Source organism: Antedon mediterranea, chromosome 5, assembly GCF_964355755.1.
Source record: "Antedon mediterranea chromosome 5, ecAntMedi1.1, whole genome shotgun sequence".
Taxonomy (NCBI): Eukaryota; Metazoa; Echinodermata; class Crinoidea; order Comatulida; family Antedonidae; genus Antedon; species Antedon mediterranea.
This window is the reverse complement of record NC_092674.1, coordinates 11,701,934-11,728,978: the sequence shown is the minus strand read 5'-3', so window position 1 is coordinate 11,728,978 and position 27,045 is coordinate 11,701,934. Positions and strand designations below refer to the sequence as shown.

Genomic DNA, 27,045 nt, shown 5'->3' with positions numbered 1-27,045 from the left:
AACATTTGCTCAATGTCTGCTACAAACGCCACAAGATCCTGCCTGAACCGTATCAATACACCAAGCAACCCATATACCAGATCTGGTCCACTCATTAACACGTTGTTAAGTGATGTATCTTGGAATTATTGCGCACTGGAATCAAAAAGCACCCGGATCTTCCCTGGCTTTTGTGGATGGTACACACCAAAGTGTGGTAAATACCAGCACTCTTCATCATGACTTTCATCTTCGACGAGCTCAGCATGTTGCTTTGAGAATACTTTCTCCATGAACGCTAAGTAGTGAGCTTTCATCTCTGGCTTCTTATCCAGTGTGCGAATAAGAGACTGCATACGATTCAATGCTTGCTGCTTGTTGTTGGGTAACCTTTTTCTTTCTTCTCGAAAAGGAAGTGGGGCTATCCAATTTCCTTGTTCACCTCGTTTCATCTCTTTTCCCATAAGTTGCACGAACTCCACATTTTCTCTGGACATTCCATACTGCTCGTCATCTTCTTTCTGTTGGAATACATTACCACCGAGTACGTCACAGCTGCGTTGCAGGGTTATTTCCTTCGCACTGATCATTCCTTTACAAGTTGTAAACATGGCGGATGGCCTACCATTTCTCAAAACCTTTATATGGTTTCTGTTGGTGGTGACAACATTCTTTTGGTGGGCTCCCCCTAAGCAGACGTCGCCAATAACCATCCAGCCTAGATCAAGTCGTTGGCCCCATGGAGAGTTATTTGGTCCATTGCGTACTTCTCGGACTTTATGAGCTTGAGCAGCATCTCGGCCCAGCAGTATGGTAATATTTGCATTCTCATCCAAGGGTGGTATCTTGTCCGCAATATCCTTCAAGTGAGGAAAATTGCTGGCTGTCTCTGGAGTGGGAATTTCTGCCTTGTTCCCAGGTATGTCATTACATTCAAGTAGCAATGGGGCTGCTATTCTTGTTTTACCATCCATGGACTCAATTATCAGCTTCTCCAGTTTTCGGCCTTGAACTTCAGCCGCTCCCGAACAGGTCTTCAAAGTATACGATGTAAGTCTTGCATTGATGTTAAAAAGGTCGAATACCTCACTCTTGGCCAACGAGCGATTGCTTTGGTCGTCTAGTATAATGTAGGTTTTTATGAAAGTGTTAGGATTGTCTTCTAAATATATTTTTGCTAAACAAATTTTAGCACACGATCGGCTCAGCCCAATTCCACCGCAGACATCCGTACCTGTAGTACTTACTACTTTATTTTTATCCTTCGCCTTCAGCGACTCTTTCCCCTGCTCCCCGACATTTTCCTTCTGCTGTACTTCCATTTGCTCCTCGCCTTTCGCCTTATTTTGCTCCACATTTGCTTGCTCCCCGCCATTCGCCTTTTGCTCCGCTTTTACTTGTTCCCCGCCATTCGCCTTCTGCGGACGGTCACCATGGAATGCAGTCGGGTGACGATCACTACCGCATTCTCCACACCTGAAATTTCTATCACAATTCCTAGCCATGTGTGATGTAGATGAGAGACATCGGAAACATACTTGGTTTTCCTTAAGGAATGACTTCTTGGCAGCATAAGTCTTGGCCAGAAAGTTTCTACAGTCTACCAACGGATGCTGACCATTGTGTAGCGGACACATCCCTTCAGATTTATTCACCTCAGTCATTCTCACATTTACAGTTGAACGTTGCGTGGCCTTAGGACGGTAACCTGTCTGTGTACGGTAATTTCCAGGTGTATCAGTTTTGACCTCATCGACAGTTCCTCTTGGGACATCAGGATCACGTTGAATGTGAGCCATCTCACTTAGAAACTCTGTGAAAATGCTGAAATTTGGGAACGTTTTCATTTTGCTTTTGTGTTTTGCGACCTTTTCTCTCCATTTATTATGAAGTGTGGTAACTTCTTTACAATTGGTTTAATACCATGAGGAGTGTTTAACGTAATCAGATGGGGTAGCTCCTGCATTTGAGCAACTGCGTCTCCACACAAATCAGCCAGTTCTTGGAGTGCGGTCAAATCACCTGTTTTGAATCTTCTGTATTTGGTAAGTCTCAGGATGATTTCAGCTGATATTAAGGTTTGGTTCCCGAACCTGTCTTCTAGCTCAGTCCAGGCCTCATGATAGGCCTTGTCAACATCTTCAACATGCCTTAGTCTGAATCGATCAACCAAAACTTTTGCTTCGCCAGTAGTATATTTACACAGGAATGACAGCTTTTCAACAGTGTCCACACAGGCTGTTTTCACCATAGCTTCAAAGGATCTTTTCCACGGTAGAAACATTATAGGATCCCCAGAGTAAATATCCGGTTCTTGCAAGGGTAATCGCTGACGTGCCAGTATTCGAATGTACTCCTGCATATGATTTGGTTCGTAAGGTCTAGCTCCAGGATTAAGAGTAGACATTGGTACCTCTACAGCATTGTTTAGATAATTCTCTATCCGCTGACTGGGTTCCATCTTAGGAAGTTCTTTTAGCACCTCTGCCATTCTTTGACTGGGTACTGTATCTTGGGGTGCGCCTTGCACATCTTCCATCTGATTATTGCTTTCTAACTGTGAAAGCTCTTCCTCAATATCTTCAAAAGACATATGTTGCAATTCTGCTTGAGGGACATTGGCTCTAGCCTGTGCTGCAGCCATTTCTTCTTCTTTCTCTATTCGTCTATGTCTAACATGGCTTTAGCTGCTTCCATTTCAGCTTTCAACGCCTCTAACTTGGCGGCACTCTTCTTCTTTGCAAATGTAACACGAGCCTTTGCTACAGCAGCATCAGCACGAGCTTGTGCAGCAGATACCTCTAATGATGACACTGACTGCGATGAAGCCTTCGATCTATGGCTCCTTGACCCTATTGATCTTGCTTCATCTCTCGCACCATCACGTCTTCTACTAGAAGTCGACATTGCTTTTCACTGTGCTGACCTCACAAGCTTGAACCGTCAAACTCGCTATTCAGTAGATAAACCCAATCCACGACAAAAAATACTGCAACACAATCACTTGTTGACTGACTCTTTAATACAGCAAATTCAGCCATAAACAGGGTGAACTGAAATTAAGCATACTTAAATCCAGCTCCAAATAGTAATAATAAACATAACATAAATATAAAACTATCTGCAAAACAGATCAAACGTAGCGCCCTCTTACGGAGGTGTACATGCCTAAAGAACATAGTAAATAAAGATATCAAATAATCAACAGCGCTCTCATATGGACGTGACTACTTCTATAGATACGGCATACAAAATAGAACACCGCCCTCTACACGGAGACTCGTGTTTATCGCCATGCTGTTCGAGCGATCGTATACGATTCATAAATCAATCTACGCAGGCATAGGCCTACGACAATGTAGTATAGCATTAATAATCTAGGCCACTACTGTGGTTTATATAATTCTAATTATTGTAATATAATACTCTAACAACTTACAAGCAATGTGCGGCCTACTAGTTTAGTAAATTACACACTATCTCGGCACAATAAGACATTTAGAAGCCGAATTCTAGAACACATGTAGTCAATGCGAAACTTATAACATGGATCCTAATTACATACGCCCTCTCTCGGAAAGGCAAGATGCAGCTAAAATAGGAGCAACACAATAGTCATACATTTATGTCGACTTGACAAGATAAAATATCTCGACAAGTCGCCAAGTGAATGGCACTTTAACGCTTCCGTAAATTAGTGCAGGGACAGATCAATTTATATTATTATTGGATTTTTTTTGGAAAATGCCAAATCTGTAAATGTAATTATTCTGCGTTGTTATTTACACAATAACTATTCAAGGACCATACATTAATGACTATACTACAATAAAAACAGTACTGTACTGACGGTTTTTAACCCTAGAATTAAAAAAAAATAATGGATTATGGCAATTGCAACAGTTAAAAAAATATTATAGTATGAAGAATGTGTTGACGAATATGTCACTAACATGCCTCCGTATAATTTATTTGAAAGACATGACTTCACAAAGTCAATAAGCTTCCGAACAAAGTGAATAATTTTCCGACTGACGAAACGTCTTATGACGTATAGTTAACACACACCAAGATCAAGATAGGTAAAGGTAATGAGTCCACTGTATTTTCGGTTTTAGAGGTAACAGTTTATTGTTAATTTGATATAATACTATGATACAAAATAGAGAACTTTATATAAATTTAACTCCTGTGATTTGATGTTACTTTCGTTCTATAGATCCGTTATATGTAGTGTTTGGACGTATTGCCTCTCCTGTTGGGCTGGTAATGTTACCGGAGGGAATAAAGGACGCCTTGAAACTGTCATCCGTCGGGCTGGTAAAATGATTGGTCTGGAACTGCCTTCCTTTACCGATGTGCACCTAGAACACCTCGAGAAAGATTTCGAACGCATTGAGTCGGATGCCTCTCATCCTCTCCACAAAGTGATCATAGACCAACTTAATCCAAGTGGTAGATTGAGGCTCCTCAGTGTGAAAACAAATCGATTTGCTAAATCTTTTATTCCCTCCGGTATCATCCAGTACAGCAGGAAGTCAAGAAGATAATTTTATATTGTAATTTTTTTAGATGTTTTTATATGAATGGTTTTATGCTATATTTGATTTTATAGTGTTTTCTTTGTTATTATGACGAGCAATGAATTTCCTTTTTGAGGATCAATAAAAGTTATCTTATCTTATCTTATCTAGGTAACGTATAGGGGCCTATATTCGTTTATTTTGTTGATGAGTTGTCACTATTTTTGTAAATATCCATTGTTTATTTCTACAGTCTCTACGTAAATTTGTAATGGCGCCGGTGTATTGTAGAAGAATTCAATATATCTATGTGAGTATTGTATTGTAATGTAAACATTAATGATGAGTCATTGAATGACGAGTAGGCACATCACGCTTGTCTTGTATGTCTGGCTTATAAGACAGAATGGGAAACCTTACTGAGTCCCTATATTAGCGCAATCCTTCTTTTTCAAAGTTATTTAAGTTACTAACAAATTATTGTGCTTACGTTTATCTGTCAAAGCATTTATTTGTATCGTTAAATAAGAGAATCCACATACCGGTATGTACTGTAATATATTTGTGAATCTACGTGCCCGTGGCCTAAATATAATTATAATTAAAGGCAGGCAGCATTGCCTGGAATATGAATGTATGAATTAACTTCGTGTTAGAAATCGTAATACCAATCTGTAGAACAAAGTATAGTATGCGACTAATGTATCATTAATCGTGTTTGTGTACAGCGCAAGGATATTATTACTATTTTGTAGATTATGTTGTCTCTGAAGGAAAACAAATCTATACCACTAGTAAAGTAATAAAATTGACTCAAAGAACATTTCCTTCGAAAATTAGAATATATTAGGATTTTCGTATTTTGAGAATAAACGAAATACACTGAAATCAGACGATATTTCACAGTTCTACGATAACTATACTCTAGGGCATACGTATGGTTAAGAGTCTGGCCTATAACATGTGCATGTGGATGTAAATGAAAATCCATTACAATTTTTTTTTATAATTTTGTCCCAGTTTTGCTTTTCAATTTCAGGAGCTGCTCGCTCAAATAAATGTTGGGTTTGCCAAATATTTATCATGTCAGTTATCCATTTTAAATAGTAATATGGTATGGCCTGTTGCCAATGACTTTGGGAAAAGAAAATTTGATTATTATTATTAATTATTTTATTATTATAAAAAACTATTAAAAATGCATCCTCTATCATAGTTTTCAAAACACTCTTAAAAATCTATCTTTTTTCTCTGTAATTTCTTTCTGTTTTTTCTCTCAGCGCTTTGTGACAATCTTTCGATTGTATAGGCTAAGCGCTTTATAAATCGAACAGCAATAACATCAACGTTATGGCGTGATCAACTCTACTTTAAGACACAGTATTATTCGTAGTGGCTTTCTCTCATCGCCTGTTTGTTTAGTAAGCCTACTATTTGTTGGAAATGCTCTATTGTTGTATTTTACCAAATACAAGTCATGGAAAATACTTTGAATATAAGAAAACTAATAATGTAACAATAGCACAATTAACCTTACGTCGAAGTTTAGTCGTAGTTCAAACAAAAACAGTGCGTCATTTTCAATTCATAAATGAATTTTTAGCCTAAGGAATTAAACCAGTTGCATGATGAATATTTAATTAGAATGTGAACGTACTTATGGGGGAACAAGACGGCATCCATAATCTTAATTCTTTTCTCTCTTTTATTTTTTATAAAAATGCATATTTTTGTAAATAATATTTATCTTTATATGCAAAATTTTCATTAATATTTGTTTCTTTACTCTACTCAATTAATACAGATGTTTTTAATTTTTACTTATACAGACATTAAGATATAATAATTATAATAATAATAATTATAAAACAAAATTATATTTTCATAACTATTTACAAGTATTTATTACTCAGATAGCCATGAAAAAACAATTATAATTTTAATTAATACCAATTATTAATTACAATTATAATTTAAACATGTTCATAGCGTTTCTTTAACACCTTCTTTTTACACGAACATCTATATATAAATTATGGTTAATTCTGACATAGGCGAGCACAATGCAAAAACTTCGGTACAAATCTCCGCCTTGGATACCTACCTTATCTATCTCAGATGTACCGCGAAACGTAGATTTGATAACATTAGTGTTCACAGCGACGCTATTGTTCCATATTTCTATCTTAGGAAGATATTATAAAGAGTTTTTTAACACAATTTATGATTTCAACATTAGATTTTCATCTCAATTTCAATTCTTCCCGGTCAAAGTAATTTCCGGGTTTAAGATAAGTTCACCTTGCAACAACCTGGTTTCAAATATTTTCTCTCTTTTATACACAAGGGAGCAGTTAAAATAATAGATTTGACCCTAAAGGTGACTGGAAACAGGCACTTTCCATCAATCAATACAGTGTTCCTTTGGAAGACGAAAAAAAAATCAGATATAGTAGGACTGGAGCTTAAGTTGGCCATTAATCATAGCCATTTCAGTTTTTTGTTTATTTTAAAACATACCATGCGTGTGTGAAGGTACAGTAGTTAAATAATAGGAATTATACTGCAAATTAATAAAGATCAAATTAAATATACGCCATAAAGAATCAGAATATATTGTGGGGAATAGTATTATAAAATTACATAGGGAGATTTGATGATAAGACATTTTTCGATCGAGTGAAATCCCGATAGCTAGCTGAGTTTTATTGAGTAAGCTTGCAGGAATAACTGTAGGCTATCTTCCTGTGTCCCGTTAGGACCGAGATGTCTGCCCATGTTGCAAGCCCTACCATAATATCTTCTTTCTTGGGCCCACTCTGTCACGGCAGTTAGTTTCAAAAGATGATTAAATTAAATAATGTATTAATAATTATTAGGATGGTATTCATTTGAATAAACGCCTCTCCAATAAAACATCACTTTGAATAATAACCCCCCCCCCCCCCCAACCCAACTATCTAATAAACGTCCATCCACATATTTATAACAACACAATTATACGGTACTATTTGTAGTAGAATTCACCGCACTGTTATCTACAATTTACCAAGCATTTGTTATTCTTTTTTAGCACTTTTCATATCTATTAGAGGATTTCATTTGATTATAAATGTTACCATATTATTAAAACTACAAAATTTAACATATCCCTCGAATAAGCACCTCCCTCAAATGACCTCCGCCTCCCCAAAGGGCCCTACCAAACAATAAAAACTGTACTTTAAAATGTTATTAATCATCTAAAGCACTGTGAAACAAAGTAGTTTAGTTTTACGAATGTCAAGCATTTTCAATAATGGTAACCGACAGAAAACGTATAAGGAGAACATTATCATCCCGAAAACCATCGTCTACACTTCCTAGAGGGGTAGCGAGCGAAGCGAGCTCACCCTCTAGTCTATATATAAATTATGGTTAATTCTGACATATAATAGGCGAGCACAATGCAAAAACTTCGGTACAAATCTCCGCCTTGGATACCTACCTTATCTATCTCAGATGTACCGCGAAACGTAGATTTGATAACATTGGTTTTCACATCGACGCTATTTTTCCATATTGCTACCTTAGGAAGATATTATAATGAGTTTTTTAACACAATTTATGATTTCCACAGTAGATTTTCAACTCAATTTCAATTCTTCCCGGATCAAAGTAATTTCCGGGTTCATCTTGCAACAACCTGGTTTCAGCTATTTTCTCTCTTTTATACACAAGGGAGCAGTTAAAATAATAGTTTTGACCCTAAAGGTAACTGGTACTTTCCATCAATCAATACAGTGTCCCTTTGGAAGAAGGAAGAAAAAAACCGATAGTAGGACTCTAACTTAAATTGCATAGCCATTTCAGTTTTTTGTTTATTTTAGGAACGGACAGCGCGTGTGTGAAGGTACAGTAGTTAAAATATAAAAATTATACTGCAAATTAATAAAAATCAAATTAAATATACGCCATAAAGAATCGGAATATATTGTGGGAAATAGTATTATAAAATTACATAGGGAGATTTGATGATAAGATATTTTGTTTAAAATCGAGTGAAATCCTGATAGTTGATTGAGTATTAGCTGACAGGAATAACTGTAGGCTATCTGTGTCCCGTTAGGACCGAGATGTCTGCCCATGTTGCAAGCCGTAATGTCTTCTTTCTTGGGCCACTCTGTCACGGCAGTTAGTTTCAAAAGATGTTTAAATTAAATAATGTATTAATAATTATTAGGATAGTATTTATTTGAATAAACGGCTCTCCAATAAAACATCACTTTGAATAATAATCATTATACTATTTGTAGTAGAATTCATCGCACTGTTATCTACAATTTACCAAGCATTTGTAATTCTTTTTTACTACTTTTCATATCTATTAGAGGATTTCATTTGATTAGAAATGTTACCATATTATTAAAACTAAAAAAATTAACATATATCCCTCGAATAAGCACCTCTCTCAAATGAATTCCGCCTCCCCAAAGGACCCTACAAAACAATAAATACTATACTTTAAAATGTTATTAATCATCTAAAACACTGTGAAACAGAGTAGTTTAGTTTTACGAAAGTCAAGCATTTTTAATAATGGTAACCGACAGAAAACTTACAAGGAGAACAGTTTTATCATTCCGAGAACCATCGTCTACACTTCCTAGAGGGGGAGCGAGCGAAGCGAGCTCACCCTCTAGTAATTATAATTTTCTTATGGTATTATATTTTATACACATTGAATTTAAGTATAAATTGTTAATATACACATATAATTTTCTTTATGAATGTATATTTCTACTTTAATAATGCTTTGCTTCTTATGTAACATTATCTTCTACTATTATATTCATATAATAATTCATAGTTTTATCTAGTATAGTTAGTTGTTTGCAACATTATTTTATCTCATATATATATAAACACATTAGGCAATGAACATTAATTCGAAACCGCCCGGTGATATACTGAAATTTAATTAATTTGAAACGATAAAGATGAGGAAATCAGTGAGAATGAGAAAAAGTCGCCCCAACCGAGACTCGAACTCGGACCGCCTGCTTGATATGCAGATGTCCTAACCATTAGACCACTCGGTCTATATATGTGGCTGTTTTACTTTATCGTTTTGATTTAGCTTTTCGCTTTTTTTGTTGTATCTCCATTGAGATCCAGCCACTGATACCCACAGCATTGTCATTTTTTTCAGTAATTTGCCTTTGGATATACGATATATATATATTCTAGTGGTATGATACTCGCCCTGTAAGCGAGAGGTTGCAGGTTCGAATCCCGCCAGAGACATTTTTTCATACAACTAAAAAATACGGAACTTTCGCCAATGAGCTATGCTCGACGCGATTATGAGATCATGTTCCGAATATGAGCACTGTTTCTATAATTTGCAGTATGATTTATATATAATTTACACAGTGCTACGCAACATCATTGATTATATATATATATATATATATATATATATATATATATATATATATATATATATATATACCACGCCGAGAATGTTAAAGAGTCGCTATCCAATCGAGTTTGAACAATACCATGGTCTAATGGTTAGGACATCTGCATATCAAGCAGGCGGTCCGAGTTCGAGTCTCGGTTGGGGCGACTTTTTCTCATTCTCACAGATTTCCTCATCTTTATCGTTTCAAATTAATTAATTAAATTTCAGTATATCACCGGGCGGTTTCGAATTAATGTTCATTGCCTAATGTGTTTATATATATATATATATATATATATATATATATGCCCGCGAAAGTTTAAGGGAACAAGAAATTGAAAGGTTGTTTAGGTAAGATAATGTTTTACCTCAATCTATCTATATATGTATTATTATGGCTATCCTAGAGTATTAACTATGTTGAGGCATTGTCTAATTCATAATTAAGGCGCAACTAAAAAAAGGCTTAACTATATCATAAAGGAGGCCTCTAGCCTACTTTTACTAGGCATAGGCTAGGCCTGGCCTAGGCTAGGCCTGGCCTATATAAAGGCCTAATATTTTTTTTGTTTACATTGGTCAAATATTTCACGTAAATTACGATCCGTCATTTTGCTGCGAACACCAAAAATGATCCTACTCTGGTTTTTGTCTAGGCGCAACAAGTATATTTAACTTTTCTGAACTACAAACCCTTACTGCGCATGTCTACTAAAATAATTCTCAACAACTAGCGATGTGTGTATAAAAACAACTCGACCGGTAGCGATGTGTGTTTAAAACTCGACCGGTAGCAAGATGTGTAAATCTCGACCATTAGTGATGTGTATAGTTTGTCATTAACTAGTGCTGTGTGGTAAACTCGACCGATAGGTATGTGTCTAGTCGATGTTGACTAGTAGGGATTTGTAAACTCAACAGCTAGGGATTGGCATTTGAAATGGTTTTGTCCGTCCTGGCGTGCCATAGTGGCCCCTTAAGAGAGAGAGAGAGAGAGAGAGAGAGAGAGAGATTGTGGTCCCTTAAAAAAGGTGGTCACTTACGAGAAGTGTGATCGTTAAAAGCGGTGGTTGCTTACGAGAGATGGTCGATTATGAAAAGCGATCCCTTACAAGAGTTGGTGGTCGAGATTTTTTGCGGATATAGCTCACGTTTTCGGTCACCATCCAACCAGCGAATTATAAGGCCTACTGATGTGTACATGGTTACACTAACAAGAATACAAAATAAACGTTATCTTGGGGTTGGAAGGAAAACACCAACCTCCATGATACAGCTCCACTCCAATGGCTGTCAATGGTGAAAACATAACGGAACACAACATAACATAAACATGTTTCGATCTTCGAATGTCTTACTGTATTTATTTAGTGTGGTTCTTATTACTGTATAAATACAATCAACGGTTCTATCACCACCACCCCGTGCCGCCCAATCCCCGTAGTTAAATTTTCATTTCTCCTCAATTTCTCCAAGTTTCGTCCACATAAATGAATTGTTCTTTATGGTATCCAGTAGTCGTTATTTTGTCTTTATTTCCGAATACCCCAATTAAGGGGACACTTCCGTTTTTGTTTAGTGTCCCAATAATATCCCCGTGGGTTCTATTGTATTCGAGAACCATCTGTGGAGACCCCTAGATGGTACGCGAGCGAAGCGAGCATACCATTTAATAATATATAAGTATGTTATTGTGTAGAAAGAAGATGGAAGTAGTAGAAACAGAATGTTATAAATATTCGATATCTATTATATTTACTCATCATTTTTGAAGAACTGATTATTATTATTATTATTAGTGTTATTATTAGTGTTATTATTATTATTATATTTCTACTAGAAACATTCAACAATACCATTTCTGCTTGTAATCTGTTACTCATGTGTGATGACGGCATTATTAACGTTAACTTTCTTTAATGGTACGTTAACCCTCGGAGTAAAAACACTCATAAGTAAAGAAACGACATTACGTAACGTTGTAATATCAATACAACCAACGTTAGAAACAGAAGTGTTGCATCAATTTCCTGGATATGTCAGTCTAGCTTCTAATAAGGTATTAATTGGTAATTGTTTATGATGTTATCTGGTTACTTATAAGAAAATATATTAAATTTGAGAAACTCAACAGTTCTTTTCAGAACTAAATTATTAACATACTTCCGGATATAAAAATTTCTAAACATTACCTCATTGCATTTATTATCCTGTATATATGTTATTATAATTGTGGAAATAAATTCAATTGAAATTGAAGTTTTGAAGATTAAAACCCGAAATAATTAAACATAATAATTTAAATTTAATATTAATTATTGATCATTATTCTTAGAGTCTTCGCCTTATTTGCAATGACTGTGCTGTTGTGACAAGCTCTGGTCATTTATTAGGATCAAACGCTGGAAGAGAGATTGATCAACACCACTGTGTCATTCGAATGAATATAGCCTCTGTGGTTGGCTTTGAACATGATGTGGGCACTCGCACGACCATCAGAGTTGTGGGCCACCGTAACTTTAACAAGGGTCTGAGCAGTGAGATCGTACTGCGAGAGATCTTAGTAAACAACACAACTCGAACTCAGATGATTATCATTAGTTGGATGAGTATGACTGAAGAAGTCCCGAAGCTCACAAACGAAGAATACCGCTACGCCTTTCTTCTAGCCAACCTTTACCAAAATGTTCAAATATACTCTGCTCTACCCGACAGAATGGTTTTAGCTGAAGACCTCTTTAAACAAGAAACGGGATTTACAAGGTACTACATTATTACTGGCCAAAAAATGGCAAAATTATTATTACTATTACTTCTACATAATGTGTCCTTACTATGTGGTTAAGTTTGTGTCATGTAAGTGAAGTATTAGTTCTACTGCATGACAAACGTTTAATTTTTATATTAAATGGTTCTATTACACGTTCAGCTTTTGGTAAGCACTTTGATAATTATGGTTATCGATTCAATATGGAAGCAACGGATTAATCAAGTTTACTTTAGAACATTAGGCATAAGAGATTTATAAAACAATTAATGAATGTTATGTATGTTTGTATGACTATTGTTTTAGACATTTTAATTTGATTTTGTGTATGCCTAGTGTTTTGTTGTTGTTGTTGCTGCTGCTGCTGCTGCTGTTGTTGTTGTTGTTGCTGCTGCTTCGCGCAGCTTAGAGACAAAACACCTTCCTCAATAAATGTGCTGTTCCCAGGATGGCCGACATTTGAGCTCTCCCTACAATTTCCGGTACATTTAACTTTGCATACCATGTTTTTGCAGTTTTTAAAATTGTTCCAAGACCACTCTAACTTTTGCGCTGTTTATTCTCTTGATTTCAAAAGCCAGTTCTTGTTATTTTTCTACCTTATCATTTTATTATTATTTTATTAATCATCAATATTATTAATCATCAATAATATTATTGTTACAACAGAGAAGAAACTAAAACTATGCTGACAACCGGATGGTATACAATGGTGTTTGCTATGGAATTCTGCCCTAGTATGACTGTATACGGGATGGCATATGAGAATTTGTGCAGGTAACGCAATATAACAACTATTTCATTAGGAACTGTGCGTTTTCATTATTTAATACCATCGTATTATCGTCTTAGTAATGTGCAAAGAGCAGAAGCTCTGAAATAATTATATGTTAAACAACAACAGCAATAATAACAATAGACAATAACAATAGCAATAGCAATAACAATAGCAATAACAATAACAACAGCAACAGCAACAGCAGCAGCAGCAACAACAATAACAAAAATAATAACACTAATAAAGATAATAATAATACATACAGATAATACATAAATATCAATCAGTACATAAATAATAGAATCGTAAATAACATTGTGTCTATCATAAGCATCATTCATTTTTATTCTCTTCTTTAATACATTTTACATACCCATTCTTATGAGTTGTGTTACAGATAACTTTTAAAGTGGTTTGTTGTACTGAATTGTGTTAAAACATACAAATTCTAAAATCGTATACATATTTTCTAATTTAGTTCTACAAACACTAGTGTGCCATATCACTATTATGAGGATAGTAAGCTAGAATGCAGCTATTATAACAAGAGTGAATACAAAACACGTAGTGGTCATCTCTTTATTACCGAAAAGGCTATTTTCCGTCGGTGGTCAACCTCCAGAAACATTACTTTTAGATACCCCACATGGCCAGAAAAAATAAAAGAAAATGGAACAGTAAATACAAAATTTTTGAATAAAATGATTCAACGTCGTCGGGGATCTAAGCGGCGGCGCAGAAAACAACATGATACTAATCGAACATCGAACATAACAGGAACAAGACAAGGAAAGGTACCAGTAACAAAGCATAGATTGTAAACAATACTAATAAATATATTACATAGCATTGAATTTCTGATGTTAAACCAGATATCTGCGGGGTCCAATGTTCTTATTTCGTTAGAATATTAAATAATTTATTATTGTCATTAACGGGTTTTCTTTGGTTGGGCTATTTCCTGTAGAGAGTCTAGATAATTTTAATAAGCAACTAATACTCAAAGCGCTCTGATATTTACGAAATAGCGTTATATCTATGTCGCATTATTATATTTGTATATTATTGATCATTGAATAAAAGACTACACATTTTTAGGCCGATTTCAATCAAAACGAAATGTTTAAAACTTAAGAAAGAGTTAAGAAAGAGTTACATGTCAAAACATTCATCTGCTAACTGAGTTTTTGTTCTATCTGAACATAGAATCGATACTTTAATACTTGAATACACACATTGGCTTCAAATTAAAACTAATTTAATTGGTGTCAGAATCTAAATAGACTCAACATTCATTTGAATTTGGTGGGTTTTTAGGAGAAGGTTGATTTTATTTTGTGTGTGCGTGTGTGTTACCGACTCTACAGCTCACTATACGGGCGGTCGGTTGATCGGTCAGTCTGTCGGTTGGTAAACACTAACTTGTATATTATATGGCCGTGTCTTGATATCAGTTTCATCTAGCGAAGTCAATTTTTCAGAGTATATTCCTTATGGCCAGGAATCGATGTGATCAAAAATTACGCGGTCTACGCACGATTTAACGAAATCACGTTTGAAATCATATCTTCACAAGCATGAATCACAATTAAATACAATTTGGTACTCATAAATTTCAGGTCATATTTCATCATATTGAAATACAATTACGTGCGTAGCGCATATAACGCATGCGTACGCGAGAGTACGTTTCAGGCAATTTTAAGCATTTAAAAAATTGCCATGAGTGCACAGAATTTTTACAACCTTTCTTCAATATTATCATCATATTTGATTCACTTTTCAACTCGAAATTACGTTATACGAGCACGTCAAATGTGACAGGCTACGCACGTGTAAGTTAACAAAATGGTGAAAATAATTATGCTAAATTTTAAAATTATTATTGATCGTCAGAATGCTCGGGAACACTTATTTTGCATTTCATTCTCTCTACGGCACTTAATATCACAAATATCCATAAGAGAAAGGCTACCGGTCTCAGAAAGACTTTGACTGACTTTTAAATCAAAGTCCAGATCGCCAAACACACCATCTTCCAGTAATCCAACATCTGGGATATTATCGTCAGATAAATTATTGTCTAAAGTAGCGTGCGATAGACCAACTAAAGCGTCAACAGCTCTTTGACATTCGATAAATAAGCTATCGTTACAATCAGTTGATCAATACCGACATTTGGAAAAAATTAGTAAATGAGAGTTAAATCAAATTGTTGTTTAAAATATTTCTTTAATGAGATTGAGTCTTTTTGTAATGTTTCAGGGTTAAAATTAGATAGAAAAAAGACAAATGGTATGTGGATTAGTGTAAACAATTAGATATTACGTAGACTAGTAAACCAGTTTTAGGAATCCATGTTGACTACATTAAACATCTATGTGAAAAGAGAAACTGGGATAAAAAAATTACCAATCTAGAAAATGTATTAAACTTATGGAAAAGAAGGAATCTTACATTTTTTGGTAAAATTATTATTGTTAAAACACTTGCATTGTCCAAGTTTGTCGCAAGTATAATTTTTGTTCCAAAAGATATAGTTAAACAAATAGAAAAACTACTATATACATTTCTATGGGGAACTAGAAGGGAAAAGATAAAGAGAACAGCCTAAATTTAAAATATTAAAGAAGGTAGTTTAAACATGCCAGATATTAGCACTGTGGTTGAATCACTGAAACTAAATTGGGTCAAGCGACTGTTAAGTCCAGATCCAGGTAAATTGAAATGCATACCAAAATATTTCTTTCACCCAATTGAATATAATTTAATAATATTGTGTATCCAAAACCAACAACTTTAATAGAAATAAAAAATCAACAATTATGTGAAAACAAGTTTATAGTATCTAACAATAAATCATTGTACTTCAAATCATGGTTATATTCTGATTATAAAACAATTGGTGATATATTTATAAATGATAGGTATGTAATTTTTTTTTTTTTTGTATAAAAAACATAATGGTTTAATTGAATACTTACAGCTTATGAATGCCATACCAAATGTGTGGAAAGAAATTATTAGAAAAGACAATACAAATAATCAAGATGTAGGTAATATTGATTCATTGTTGCATAAGAACATTAAATGATCTATCTACTATAAATATTTTATAAACAAACGTTCCAATGAACTAGGTTCACAAAGAAAATGGGAATGTGAGCTAAAAACGTAGAAATAGATTGGAGTAGGGTATTATAAGGTATACAAGATGAAACATATAGTTAAAGTTGCTCAATTCAACTTTAAACTCCAACATCGAATATTACCGTGTTAAAAAATTAAAACTATGGAATTTAGCAGAAAAATATTTATGTGACAATTGTATAAATCAGAAAGTGAACAGCACATGCTGTTTGAATGCAATGCCATTCAATGGACATGGCACATGCTATCATCCTTATTATCTAGTTTTCATGATTCATGATATTTTGGCATGATTTGTGTATTTTGGCAAAGCAGATTTGCGTATTTTTGCATGATTTGCGTGTTTAGGCATGATTTTTGTATTTTGGCAAAGCAGATTTGCGTATTTTGGCATGATTTGCGTATTTTGGCAAAGCATAGCGCCCTCAATGTGAGTTTTTTGGCATGATTTATGTATTTTTGCAAAGCAGATTTGCGTATTTTGGCTTGATTTGTGTATTTTGGCAAAACATAGCGCCCTCAATTTGCGTATTTTGGTATGATTTGTGTATTTTGGCAAAGCAGATTTGCGTATTTTGGCATGATTTGTGTATTTTGGCAAAGCATAGCGCCCTCAATTTGCGTGTTTTGGCATGATTTGTGTATTTTGGCCAGGCAGATTTGCGTATTTTGGCATGATTTGTGTATTTTGGCAAAGCAGATTTTGGCATGATTTGCGTATTTTGGCAAAGCATAGCGCCCTCAATTTGCGTATTTTTGCATGATTTGTGTATTTTGGCCAGGTAGATTTGCGTATTTTGGCATGATTTGTGTATTTTGGCAAAGCAGATTTTGGCATGATTTGCGTATTTTGGCAAAGCATAGCGCCCTCAATTTGCGTATTTTTGCATGATTTGCGTATTTTGGCAAAGCATAGCGCCCTCAATTTGCGTATTTTGGCATGATTTGCGTATTTTGGCAAAGCATAGCGCCCTCAATTTGCGTATTTTGGCATGATTTGCGTATTTTGGCAAAGCATAGCGCCCTCATTTGCGTATTTTGGCATGATTTGTGTATTTTGGCAAAGCATAGCGCCCTCAATTTGCGTATTTTGGCATTATTTGCGTATTTTGGCAAAGCATACCGCCCTCAATTTGCGTATTTTGGCAGGGTACTCACCAACTCTAATGAATAAAAGTGGAACGACCCCACAAAAGACAAAAAAAAGAATTAAATCAAATTACAATATTTTTTATCCTTCCATGATTTTCCAATATTATGATTGGTCAAACAATCTTTAATAGTTAGGAAACCTCTCCCATAACAGTGACCAATAGATTTATCCTTTACCCGAACCGTAAACACGAAGCCAGGAAACAGATTAATTAGTACAGTTGGGAGAATCCCTAATATAAGGATTAATAATGGGTTCGCAATGGTCAATCAAAAATACACGCTTGAAAAATAATTAACAATACCTATTCGAGTAGCACTGAAACTGGTGCACAACTACATATATACGTGTATCTACAGAGAGCGATAGTCTAAATATGTTTATTGAGCTAATGAAAAGTATAGTTTATGTAATAATGAAACTACCGGACATTATTCACTACTACTACAAAAATCAATTTTACATACCTAGTTTAGTATCAGTCATAAAAGTGTTACTGGACAACTGAACTTTACTCCAGATGCACACTGTTATAGTAGAGAATGTGTCAAATATGATATGCCTGTTTTACTTTGTTCGTTATCATAGGCAAATTTCGTGATACTATCACATATCAAACTCATGTACGTAAGCGTCATAAGCGCTAACCTAACCCTTAACCTAACTTTCCATGAAACAGGTTCACGCCGTGTGCAAAAATGAGATGCTGGCTTCAGCGTATCTGGTAAAATCCCAGTTGTAAATTAATGTTATTGGGTTACTGTTTTATCAAACTTGTATTTTATGTCATGTAGGTTTATAAATTAGCACTAGCTTTAATTTTGACATGATTCGAAATAAGGATTTTAAAAGAAAGGGTCAAAATCTTTTTCGTCAATTTGTTCTGTCGCTTTGTCTCCTCCTTGGCGTAGAAAAACTTTTTTGAACATCCTATTTTTCCGCATACCTAAAAGCTCACACTCTAAGGACGCCCCTTTTGCTTGGTTATGAAAAACTTTATTATTTCTAATATGTGTTTTAACCTCACAAACGTCATTAACCTGTTGCCTCAACTTTCTAAAAAGAGCTAAGTCTGATTCACACGTTGAGCCATATCTTTGTACTTTTTGCCAGAGTGTTTTATTAAAATACGAGTAAAGCATTCTATCTGCAAAATTCCACGCTCGTATCTTCTCCTGTAATTTGTTAGGTAATGCTGTTACGTTTTCACGTCCATTTTTAGCTATATATAGTACATCATTCCAAGACCAACACAGCTCTTTCCTTAGGACAACAAGCGATTCACCAATGTGTTCTAAAATTATAACCATTTCAAACTCGTTGTTCAACAGATCAAGATATCTTTCCACTAGCTGTGTGTCCCCGTGATATTTATGATCTAATCCGAGATCAAACAGTTGATTGTTTCTTGCATAATACCAAGCTCTTCCAGAATTCCCTCGCCACTTGACTTTCCTCAGGTTTTCCCAATAATGGTCAGGATATTGTAAAAACCTTTTAATGTTTTCATAGTCTGATTCAGTTTTATTTCTTACCAATGCTCTCTTTAATTGGAATTGGTCAAACGCAGACTCGAATTGCCCGGCTAGTTCCCGAATTATTGTTATGTATTTTGTATCAGGGTTCATGAATGAAATGAGTCCTGTTCTGATATAGCGGAAGTGAACAGATGTCAAGTTATACTTATAATTATCGTAGTCACCTTCTTCAACTCCTAATGGGGGGAGAAAACTATGACGAGGAGTATCTTTGTTTAAAACCGTAAAAGAACCTATATGGCCATTAGTAGTTTTATTTTTGTTGAACGCAAATGATAAGTTGTGGCGAAATCCAAATATATTCATGATGTGTCCGATGGTCGTACTACCAGTCTTGTGCGTCTTTATGTAACAAACATTTTTCTTTTTTGGTAAACAGCTTGAAACATTGCCAAATGTTCTCCAAAAATCAATTTTGTGGCTTTCTAGATTTGCATGATAATCGCCTAATGGTCTATTCCTGTAATATAAATAATAAATTATCATTTTCCTTTTACACTAACTTGTGTTAACGTGCACGAAGTTCATACCCACATGGGTCGTAGTTGACAGTGAACGTACGACGTAATGACATTGGGATCTGACATTGTAGTCTCTACATGTAGCAGCGCGCGCTCCTGAAGCTATTCCATCGCTGGGCCGGTGGTAGTACACGGGTTTAGGCCAGGCTATGTGTGCGGCTTAGGCCAAGCCTAGATCTTTTATTTTCTGTACGAGAAGGCCGTCATAAGCATATTATTAACGCTAATTTATGGACAGAACTACTAAGGTGTTTTTTTCTAGAATAATATTTTACAGTCCTACCTTCCTACATTTTTTAAGTATTTATTTTCCATCATCATTTCAAAATATATGTTTACTTTCTAATCAAAACAATTTCAATAAAACGAAATTCACCTTATTCGGTTGTAGAATTTGCCATCACTGTTTTTATAACTGGGTACTTCATTGATATACACCAACATAACAAATACAACCAACATACAAAACACACATGTTATCTGAAAGATAATTGGTCATTTAGTTTCGATAATTATAAGGATAGATGATTTACTCTAGAAGTGATTGTTCTTGATCATCAGTTATCAGGGCTAAAAAAAAATTCATTTAAAAATCAGTTTGCTTTATCCTTCTATAACCACATACTTTTGTAATCAAATAATTCAGCTGAAATTGTTCCTGTTCTTTATTTATTTTATGTATTATTGAATCAAATGTGCATACATATATATTTTTTTCTTGCTTATTTCAGTCATTACTATACAATATGTATATATTTGTTTCATTTGGACGTTCAGACTTAAAGCCAAGTTGGCTTAATGCAATCTCTACACACATTTTTTATCATTTATATGTATGTATTGTGTTATATTTTGTGTGAAATAAAATCTGAAACTAAATGTACCAGTGATACACAGGCATATTTTTTTATTATTACATAGCCTATGTAAACACGTGAACGTGATTTGTCGAAATGACGTCAATTCATAAGCCTACAATCAGTGCTCTGTGTCATATAAAAATTACGTTAGGGCGTACTTCTGAAAAATCAGAACCTGGAGCGGTTGGGATAAACTGGGATTAATTGCAGTGGCAGATTCCTATATAATCTTGATTTGTTTTATCCCCCACTCGCAGACATAGATACATTGTAAACAAATGTGATTTTTCCAAAAAAGTATACGGTTTCCAAGTATTTAATAACTTTTCAAGACTGGTTAACCATTTAGCACAGTTTCATTTTTTGCATAATTCCTAAAATACGTTTTGGAACAGAGCCAGTTAAATTTATATACGGTTTATCTTTGTTGTTATCTATGTTTTTCCAATCTCCATTGCATTTGCCTTGTTCTTATTTAAACAATGAATAGACCTCTTTCTGTGATTTTTTTTTTCATTTACTGTATAATTCTGCACTTTTATCTTTTATATTTTATAATTTTTCTTGTTTTATACCACATTTTATTTCTAAATGTTACCCATACATTTAATGACACATGTGTTGTAATAACACTTTATTATTGGGTAATGTAATTACAAAATTAAATTAAAAAACAGGCAGATTGCCTTTCTAAAAACAAGTTACACAAATGTCTGAAGTTTTCTTCAGCTAAATGGCCTTTGATATATCCATTTTGGATCCCCATTTACAACAAATTCTATTACTAAGAATATGTGTACTAAGAGTTTATAAGCTGTGGTTAGTAAATAAATAGTTGTGTGTAGTTCTTTTTGTATTGCTCATGTCGCTACTTAAATAACCTTTATTTAAATACATCACAGATTAAATATTTAAGCTCTCCCAAAAACATTTGTAAAACTAAACTCAACCATATCCGGGGGCTTTATTTATTTTTTATTTCTATTTATAATTTCATTCCAACTTTGTGGTAAAACCTGTTATATTGTGGTCTGTCTTGAACAAATGTAAAAGTTTTGTGAAATAGTACCGTAGGGTATTGTTAAACCTTTCTGCTTAATCACCGTCAAAAATGATAAATGACTGCCTAAACTTGCATTCAATGTTAAACTCCAAAGAGCGTAATAAGTTAACATGAAAATGGATCATATGTAAAATAATAATAATAATAATAATACTATCCTAAATTTATAATTATTACTACATTATTGTACATATTATTACCCCAGTCATTTTTGGATAAAACACGTATGGAAGCATATTCCCATAATGGCTCATATACTGGATACAATGTTGTAATAAATCAATTATGAATATGGACTCTGCCTACTTGTATAATGAAGATGTAAAAAAATATCCCTAAGACAGGCCGATTTTTTTTATTTTTTTTTGAATCGCAAATGTCTTACTGTGAATGTGGGTACTGTTAGATATTTAAGCACAAATAAACTTTATTACTGTGAGTGTGGGTAGGCCCTACTGTTATTCTCATTTACCTATCTCCTTCTACGATAATTGTTTTTAATTAGAAGGTGAGCTCGATTCGCTCTCTCTCTTGGATGTGTAGGCCGAGACGATGGTTCTCAGAATGATAATGACTCGGGTAAAAAGACTTTCTCCTTGTTTACTGTCTATTTTTTTTCTGTTCTGGGTACTGTTAGATATATAAGCACAAAAATGTCTCGTCCGTCCAAATAGGTTTTTTTTTTCATATTTAATATTCAATAACTTAAATATCAGAAACATTTTAAAAAATGAAAGAAAATTAAAATAAATTGGGTTTGTTTAAATTTCTGTTTCGGAAGTAATTTTCACTAGGGTGCTAATTTTAGTTGACTAAATAAATCATCGTGTCTATTTATTCGTTTCTGTAAACGACAATGTATTATACTGTAGTCCTGCGGTATGTGCATTAAAAAAAAACATTTTTTTTTTACGCTGAAATTATTGTGTATTAATCTATAGAACCTAAAATTAATGTTAACTCTTGGTAACACATATTACTTTAATAATGACATATATTTCTTCTTTGTGAAGTTTTGAAATGGCATAGCTATTACTAACGTATTAATTTATTCATATTTTAGTTTTTTATTTATTGACTACTTTTAAAACATTTATTATATATAATTTTTGAATTATTTTTTTCTGGTGGAACTAGACTTAGAGTTTATTTATGTTTCTACAGCATAAGTGCATTCTACTTTTTTAAAAAACGTTCATGTTATTTTCACAATGATGTATCTTATGAAAATTTAACGTACAACTTTACACGTATTAAATTGTAATTGTTTAATTTGTTTTTTTACCAAAGAGAAAGTGTATATAAAGTGTATTTTAACTTACCAAAATGTTACGCTTACAGCATGAATTGGTATAGGAATACATTGCAACGTTCTGAGACAAATCTGATGGAAATAAAATTAATGTATACATTATTAATAAGAAAAATTAATCTGTGAATGAGAATGAAAATCTCCCCAACCGAAAATCAAAAATTGATTAACAACTCAATAATAAACACTTTATTCAAAAGTTACTTACCAATTTTTCAAGCAAGTCTTATATTCACTAATAGTAATAATGTAGCTATAAAGTTTTCGGTACACCACGTATATTACTCTAAAAAAAGAACTGTTGTGTTTCTTGACGTTTCGATCAATATGCTTTGAGGAGTGAGTGCAGAAAGTCCAGGAAACTTGGAATTTAGTGGAAAAGTCAGACACAGACTAAGGCGTTCCATGCGATAAAATGTTGGCTACAACATACATATCTGATCATTTTAGGTTGTTACTTGATTTTCCTCTACTAAAGTATTATTGAGCGTGTTCCGTAAAAGCTTTAGTCGTGTACAACAGTCTACTGCCCAAGCCAGCATACTAGGCAAGCCTAATTTGCATAAAAAATTACCTGGAGCACCAGGTGAGTTTATATTACTTGTTTACTTGTAATCCCTCATAGTCGTATGAATAGAGAGGGAAATTGAGGCGAAGCATATTGCTTGTAAGCCCATCCTGGTTATCATGTCATATTGTACAAACGGTGTGAATTTTAATGGATGGTTTACCCAAGCCTCATTTAGTCGATTTTTTAAAACAAATTTAAAGAACTAGCTGAAACAACATAGTCAGAAAGACCATTCCACAAAAGTACAACTCTAAACGAAAAAGAATTTCTTCTCAAGTTTAACTTTAATTTATACCTATTTCCACGTCGGGTCCTTAAATCGACTTAAATGTATGTACCATACATTTAAATGCATTAAATGGTTACCAAACTGACAAGCGCTCGGTTCCTTTGGTATACTCTATTAAATATTGTAAATGTAATTGTGAATAAATATTTGTGAATCACTAAAAATAAATATTAAACAAGTCATTTTTTGTTGGAGCTGTTACGCATTAGGATATATACGAGAACACTCATGACAACAACTTTACAATGTAAGTTGCCCCAGACAGTATCCCAACTTCTTAATTCTCCCTCTACAAGATTTAATAACTCAAAGAGTCACACGGCTAGTTCCGTTTGCATTGTAAATATTACCCATGACTTTGGGATATACGAAAATACCATTGACCGCAATGCCCTGTTACACATTGAGCTATACGAAATTATAATTACAGCATAGATATATGGTAATTATGGGAAAACATACGGCATTACGGGATACATTGTGTCACAGATTAACCCTAAAATTGGCCGTCCTCCTTCAAGATAAATGATTAAAAAACATAGTTGCCTAAATGATTTAATATGTCGAATAATGAATAAATTTCTTTTTCTTCTTTGTCCCATCATCATTCCATTGTGGGCGGTCCGCGGTCTGTCGGCGAGAGTCAAGGAACCCTTGATCTCACGTCGATGCATATCCTTCTATTCGTTAATCCATGCTTTAGTTGACTACATTAATCATCGTGTCTATTTGTTCGTTTCTGAAAACGACAATGTATAGTCCTGCGGTACATACATTTGAAATCGCCAGTTTTTTCACGTTGACATTTCTGTGTATTCGAGAACCATCTGTGGACACGACCTAGATGGTACGCGAGCGAGCGAGTATAGCATCTAGTCACAATTTGTTTATGTATATTAATTCTACGATATGTTTAGTTACGATTCTGGCGTATGCTCAGAATAATTATATCACAATTTGTTTATGTATATTCATTCTACGATATGTTTAGTTACGATTCTGGCGTGTGTGCTCAGAATAATCTCAGTTTGTTTTTGTATAATAATTTTACGATATGTTTTGATTCTCTATATATTATACAAATAATGAATGTTTATGAGTGTAATGGTACAAATAATGGCATGAGGTGAATTATGAAAGGTTATATCAACGAGGCAACGCCGAGTTGATATAACCTTTCATCATTCACCAAATGCCATTATTTGTACCATTACACGAATATAAAACATTCATTATTTGTTTTATAAAACATCTAGGCCTAAATAGATTCCTCTCATTTGAATGAAATATAGGTAGAGAGGCCTAAATTTCATTCACATTGATTAAAACAGTAACATTTGGTTTTTAATATTATATTAAATGTTATATATGTATGGATTTTATAAACACAACTACTTTAGTGTTAATTATGTCAACAAACGACTAAACAATCCTAGGCCTAGCAAGGCTAAAACGCGTAATCCTAACAGGCCTCGCTTAGTAGTTACTACTAGTAGTAGTACTGTACTAGCTTGGCTGAAAAGCAAAACTTCGACAGAAAATTTGAACTTATCTAGGCTAATTAAGGTTTTTCCAACAATTCCACGTCTTGTAGGGATGTCCCCATTAATTAATCAAAATCCTAAAAACGATCTAAAGCTAATTTAAATGCCTTTTTTAATGAAATTAGTACATATATATCTCCAAATCGTACACAAAAATCTGCTGCTGTTGCATATCCCGCGGTGGTGTTTACAACAAAGGCAGGACGACAGGTGGCGCTGTTGTATTTCACAGTAATTTTTGTATAGGGGATTTTTTTTCATCCGCGAAACGTTTTTTTTTCGTACACAAAAACGTTTTAAAAAGTACTATTAAACGATCGTTTAATAGTGCGTACTATTGCACGCCATGTGACCCACAATCGTCCAATCAAATGACAGGAATGTGTTTAGGTGTCTAGCAACTTACAGGATAAAGTAGCTGTCAATGGTATTTTTGGGCATCCCATAATGTGTGACAGTTACAATACAAAAGGAATTAGCCTTGTGGCTCTTGACATGATTAACACCATTTTTAGTGGTCACTTTGGGCTACTGTCTCGGGCAACTTACAGGATAAAGTTGCTGTCATGTTTTAACATTGTATACACATATGGGGACAATGTCCAACAACTTTTATCCGAGTGACTTTTCACATTATTAAGAGTCGATTTTCTATCCCTCCTATCCTATTTGGTGTCTCCAGGAAAAATTTACAGGATATCCCCCGGCAGCAATATTGATTATTGAATCTCATATATCTACATAATCATCCCATCAAACCATTTGTGGCTTTTTACATGAATAAACTTTCTGAGCGTCCGGTCTAAATATATAATAAAACAAAAATACTATGTCGAAATTTCGATAGCTATATTTATATGTATGTGGTAGGATTAGTCTATTATTATATCAGAGTAGACAAATAGTATGTTTTTCGAATGATGTCTAAAATCCGAAGAGGAATGTTCTCTTCCTGTTACACCCCACCTAAATCGAGTTTCCCATGGGTTAGCGAAGCGGAATCAGAATCCATGGAAACAGTGTGTATCCTTTCTAACTGCTTATTGAAAAAGGTATTATTTCCACCCAGTATCCACACTATATTTATTATTATGACAGTGATGTAATTGTTAGGACATCTGCATATCAAGCAGAAGGTTCCTCTCGCTTTTATCTCTCTTTAGGAAAGTCAATTTAGAAATACTGATAATAATACTGCATAATAGCTAATTGAATATGAAAATGTAGTGCTGTGAAACAATAAAACGCGCTCTGCATTGTCTGCTCATTGTAGGCTTATGTAGCCGACAATATTCGGTCATTATTTTACATGGCATTTCGTTTGGCGATTAAAGTACTTCCTGAATATCTAATTAATTAATATCATTCATTTTAGGCAATGCTGCCTGAATTCATTTATCTTTGGCCCACGAGCCCATAGATCTACAAATATTTTACAGTACAAACGCACAATCTTGCTACTTACAATATTTAGATTAATTATTTTCAAAGTAGGCCTACTAGGAAAATGAACATTTCGATGGCATTATTGTGACCTATAATTTTTTTGAT

At 34.1% G+C, this 27,045-nt stretch overlaps 3 protein-coding genes and 1 long non-coding RNA gene across 4 annotated transcripts; 2 read left to right on the top strand and 2 right to left on the bottom strand.

Moving 5' to 3' along the window:
• Positions 1-125: 125 nt before the first annotated feature.
• On the bottom strand, positions 126-1,826 carry LOC140049682 (uncharacterized). The gene has a single exon (XM_072094633.1). It carries the CDS (start codon positions 1,824-1,826, stop codon positions 126-128), a length of 1,701 nt encoding a protein of 566 aa, XP_071950734.1.
• A 2,219-nt stretch (positions 1,827-4,045) lies between these two features.
• LOC140049566 (uncharacterized) lies at positions 4,046-11,982 on the top strand. The gene is made up of 3 exons (XR_011845303.1): positions 4,046-4,099; positions 4,756-4,812; positions 11,789-11,982. It is a non-coding gene; the product is annotated as an uncharacterized lncRNA (long non-coding RNA).
• A 2-nt stretch (positions 11,983-11,984) lies between these two features.
• Positions 11,985-15,030, top strand: LOC140049680 (alpha-N-acetyl-neuraminyl-2,3-beta-galactosyl-1,3-N-acetyl-galactosaminide alpha-2,6-sialyltransferase-like). The gene is made up of 4 exons (XM_072094627.1): positions 11,985-11,990; positions 12,284-12,711; positions 13,385-13,492; positions 13,972-15,030. The coding sequence occupies exons 1-4, from the start codon at positions 11,985-11,987 to the stop codon at positions 14,312-14,314; spliced, it is 885 nt and encodes a 294-aa protein (XP_071950728.1). The 3' UTR covers positions 14,315-15,030.
• Positions 15,031-18,641: 3,611 nt separating this feature from the next.
• LOC140049679 (galactosylceramide sulfotransferase-like) lies at positions 18,642-19,921 on the bottom strand. Its single transcript, XM_072094626.1, has 2 exons — positions 19,896-19,921; positions 18,642-19,794 (listed from the first exon to the last, which is right to left on the bottom strand). The coding sequence occupies exons 1-2, from the start codon at positions 19,919-19,921 to the stop codon at positions 18,642-18,644; spliced, it is 1,179 nt and encodes a 392-aa protein (XP_071950727.1).
• Between the last annotated feature and the right edge of the window lie 7,124 nt (positions 19,922-27,045).

Bases quoted from the DNA above. Each gene is read 5' to 3' on its own strand.
- LOC140049680 (XM_072094627.1), top strand. The intron at 12,712-13,384 runs GTACTACATTAT...TTGTTACAACAG, and splicing joins CAAGAAACGGGATTTACAAG to AGAAGAAACTAAAACTATGC. The intron at 13,493-13,971 runs GTAACGCAATAT...TTTCTAATTTAG, and splicing joins GCATATGAGAATTTGTGCAG to TTCTACAAACACTAGTGTGC.
- LOC140049679 (XM_072094626.1), bottom strand. From the start codon at position 19,921: ATGTCAGATCCCAATGTCATTACGTC. The intron at 19,795-19,895 runs GTACGTTCACTG...TTTATATTACAG, and splicing joins GATCCCAATGTCATTACGTC to GAATAGACCATTAGGCGATT.
- LOC140049682 (XM_072094633.1), bottom strand. From the start codon at position 1,826: ATGAAAACGTTCCCAAATTTCAGCATTTTCACAGAGTTTCTAAGTGAG.